Below are 3,244 nucleotides of genomic sequence, written 5' to 3' on the forward strand. Positions count from 1 at the left end.
GAGTTCTGCGGATATCAACCCTGTACCCTGTCAACCTGGTGGGCGCGTACAAGAGGGCTTCACGTTCACTCTGTAGATTCTCGCAATTTGACAACATGGCCACGAAGGCAGAAACGAACCTCGGGTTGAACGGACAAGGTCCCTGGCAGTATACCGTCTTGTCCGGGGCTGCACTCACCGACGAGTTGCGTCCTTTCCGAGCCCACGTCGGTCGGCGCTGCGGAAGCGGTGACATTTCAACCATGCTCAAACGCGCCGAGCCAGGACCGATACGTCGTGCAAGAATGGGCGATCGGTGATACAGGGGCTCCATGGAAGTTCGCCGGCGTGTTCGATGGTGGGTGCCTACTAAATCAAACTCGACATCGATTTCTGATAAGCTCCTCTTCGTGCAGGACACATTGGGGAAGCGACTGCCGAACGTATTGTGGAGGTGCTCCCTGGTCTCGTCCGCGAGTCTCTCGAGAAACTGCCACTGTCCAACCCTCCGGGCGATAACGTTCCGGCTGTCTCGGATCTGTTGGTGAAAGCGATACGTGACTTTGACGAGTCGCTCCTGCAAGACTTTCTGGGCATATTCCCTGGCGGGATAGAGGAAGCTACTAACATGACGGACGATGAGCTCAAGGCTAGGATGGACGAAGGCGACAACCGAGCGAGGTTCGACCGAGCCATGTCCGGGACGACCGTCCTCGTCTCTTTGCTTGATCCTTCCGGTTCCAACCTTTGGATCGCCAGTCTCGGAGATTGCCATGCCGGTACGTTTTTCTACTCTCACCTCTCAATCAGCTTAGTAACCTCATACCGCTCATTCACCAGTCCTCGGGACTCAGACGGAGTCTTCGGAATGGCAACTACAAGTCTTGAGCGGAGACCACAACGGCAACAATCTGGAAGAGGCCACGCGCATCCGCCTCGAACATCCTGGTGAACGCGAGTGCGTAATGGATACCAAGTGGGGTACTAGGGTCCTCGGTGCCATCGCCGTCACCCGAGGTAAGCGCAACGTTCACCCAGAATATTTGAAGGCGCGGTTGCTGAAAGGGTTTATGGACGACAGCTGTGGGTGATTACCACTTCAAGCTACCGCTGGCCTGGATCGAGATATGGCATCGTGTCAAGGGCAACATCAACTTCAGCATTACAACTGCCGACGCTTGGAAAGCCCGCATCCTCACCCCTCCGTACGTGTCCAACACCGCAGATGTTCTTCACATCCAGCTCGATCCCCTCTCGGGCAACCACAAGCGGTTTTTGATCATGAGCTCGGACGGGTTATATGACTTGCGGCCAGAGGAAGAGAAAGAGAGGCCGGTGACGACGTACGCGCTGGAGTGGCTGAAGGCCGCCGCGAAAGCGCAGGACTCGAAGGCGAACCTCGCAATGGAGGTGTTACGGCAGGGCCTCGGGGGCGAGCACGAAGGGAAGGTATCGGCGATGCTGACGCTCGAAAATAAGAATCGGTGGACGGATGATATCACGATCATCGTCAGGCCGTTGTAGGTGGGCGTTGTTCCGTCGGACCCAAACGTTACATTTTCCAAAGCTATCGTATATCTCAATGAAAGGATGGGGGTTTGTACGTTTCAATGGAGCATGCGGGGTCAAAGGCGGCCTGATCAATCCTCAAAATTCCTGCTATAAGTTGCCGTGACAATACATCGTGCTAGGATAAAACCGGAGGCGGAGGGGCCCAGTCTTCTTGCTCTCGCTCGCTGGTGAACACGCGCGCTCGCGTCCAGACACTCCTCCCCTCGCCTCCCAGCCATTCTCCTTCCCAGTCCTCCCGCAAGGAATCTGGGCGCATCATGACGAACACAGGGAGGCCCTTGCTGCGCCGCTCCTTCACACGTTTCAGACACGACACCCACGATTCGCGCGTGCACCGCTCGAACATCTCGATCACGTACATCTCTAGCTTCGGGAGACGGCACACGAACAGGCCAGAGAAAAGCACCAGCATCTCGCTGCCTCCGCCGTCGCTCGCGATGGAGAGATGCGTTGAGTTACGATAGTAGCCGAGCGGGGGATTCGGCAGCGTCCACGCGTAGCTGTTCAGGCGCAGGTGTGTGACTCTATCAAGGATGGAAGGCGTGTCCGGAGGGGTTTGAGCCACGTAGATCTCCGAACGGGAGCTGAGCGCGAGGTGCAGTGGGTTCAATCCATGGACATCTCCATCGGCTTCGTCAGGCAATGAGTCGAGTCGTGAAGACAGAAGATATGTGCGGAGTTGATGATTGCGAAGACGCCAGAGTTCATTATAGCCGCTTTCATGTCGCTGAGTCCAGCCTATCGATTGGAGATTTGGGAAGAGTCGGATAAGATTTGTGAGGAGTGCAGGGTTGAATTCCAGTTCAAGCCTACGAACTATCGTATCCTTTGACCCCTCGAAGGACGCCTCCACCCAAAGCCATCGAACGTAGCGCGCTCGTTGCGGCACCTTGCCCTGACCAGTTTCCTCCAGCCAGCGTCTGACCAAGTCTGCGCCTTCCTTATAGTGTGTTTGTATTAATGCATACAGATGGGTTTCTGCGATCTGTGTGGCCCACGATGCAACAAGGCAGATGGCATAAGCTGTTCGTGTGTTCGTCGCTGCAGCCTCTTCGAGAATGCCCAGCAAGAGCTCGTTGGGCAAAGCGGCTGGCATCGGGGAAATCCGAGGGCAAGAGGTAAACGGTGCCGCGCGGGCATCGCCGAGTGGCGAGACAGCGAGGCGATCTGGATTTCTATTTGAGGGTCGATATTGGACAAAACTCTGTAGTAAGCTACTTATCACCGGTGACCACCGGTGACCACCAGTGACAGGGCATATCACTAGTGATCCACCTCGGGCTACTTGTTCCACCCCCTACTTAGGGTCAACTCGATAACAAAAAGTTGGCCCCAACTAGGCCCCCCAGCAGTGGACACGTGGGCTCTGGAGCAATCTGCGGTCTGGGGACACGCGAGGTGGACTTGTTTGAATGTGTCCAGCAGCACTGATATTGTCCACCGCAGTGCAAATTTGTCCACCACCCTGGATAAGGACAGCTGATCACTTCCATATTACAAATGTTATAAATATATTATTCCATGCGGTGTCCGGGGTCCCAACTCAGAAATGACTAGTTTTTAGCAGCATCCAGGGCAGGTATTTGTACGCACCCTGTTGGGACCACCAATGCGGTATTTCTGCTGTGTTGTTCTGGGATGGACATCGATAGTGTAGTGTAATGCATTACATTGCTTAATAATTGTACATACA

At 54.9% G+C, this 3,244-nt stretch overlaps 2 protein-coding genes across 2 annotated transcripts; one reads left to right on the forward strand and one right to left on the reverse strand.

The window, feature by feature from the left end:
• Positions 1 to 219: 219 nt before the first annotated feature.
• On the forward strand, positions 220 to 1,503 carry PUNSTDRAFT_78245 (protein serine/threonine phosphatase 2C; the record flags this gene model as incomplete). Its single annotated transcript, XM_007389318.1, has 4 exons — positions 220 to 337; positions 396 to 758; positions 820 to 996; positions 1,061 to 1,503. Coding segments are annotated over 4 exons (1,101 nt in total), but the record flags the coding sequence as incomplete, so codon positions are not given.
• Positions 1,504 to 1,620: 117 nt separating this feature from the next.
• PUNSTDRAFT_147063 (uncharacterized protein) lies at positions 1,621 to 2,647 on the reverse strand (the record flags this gene model as incomplete). Its single annotated transcript, XM_007389319.1, has 1 exon — positions 1,621 to 2,647. The coding sequence occupies one exon, from the start codon at positions 2,645 to 2,647 to the stop codon at positions 1,667 to 1,669; it is 981 nt and encodes a 326-aa protein (XP_007389381.1). The 3' UTR covers positions 1,621 to 1,666.
• Between the last annotated feature and the right edge of the window lie 597 nt (positions 2,648 to 3,244).

This window comes from Punctularia strigosozonata (genome assembly GCF_000264995.1).
Source record: "Punctularia strigosozonata HHB-11173 SS5 unplaced genomic scaffold PUNSTscaffold_47, whole genome shotgun sequence".
NCBI lineage: Eukaryota > Fungi > Basidiomycota > Agaricomycetes > Corticiales > Punctulariaceae > Punctularia > Punctularia strigosozonata.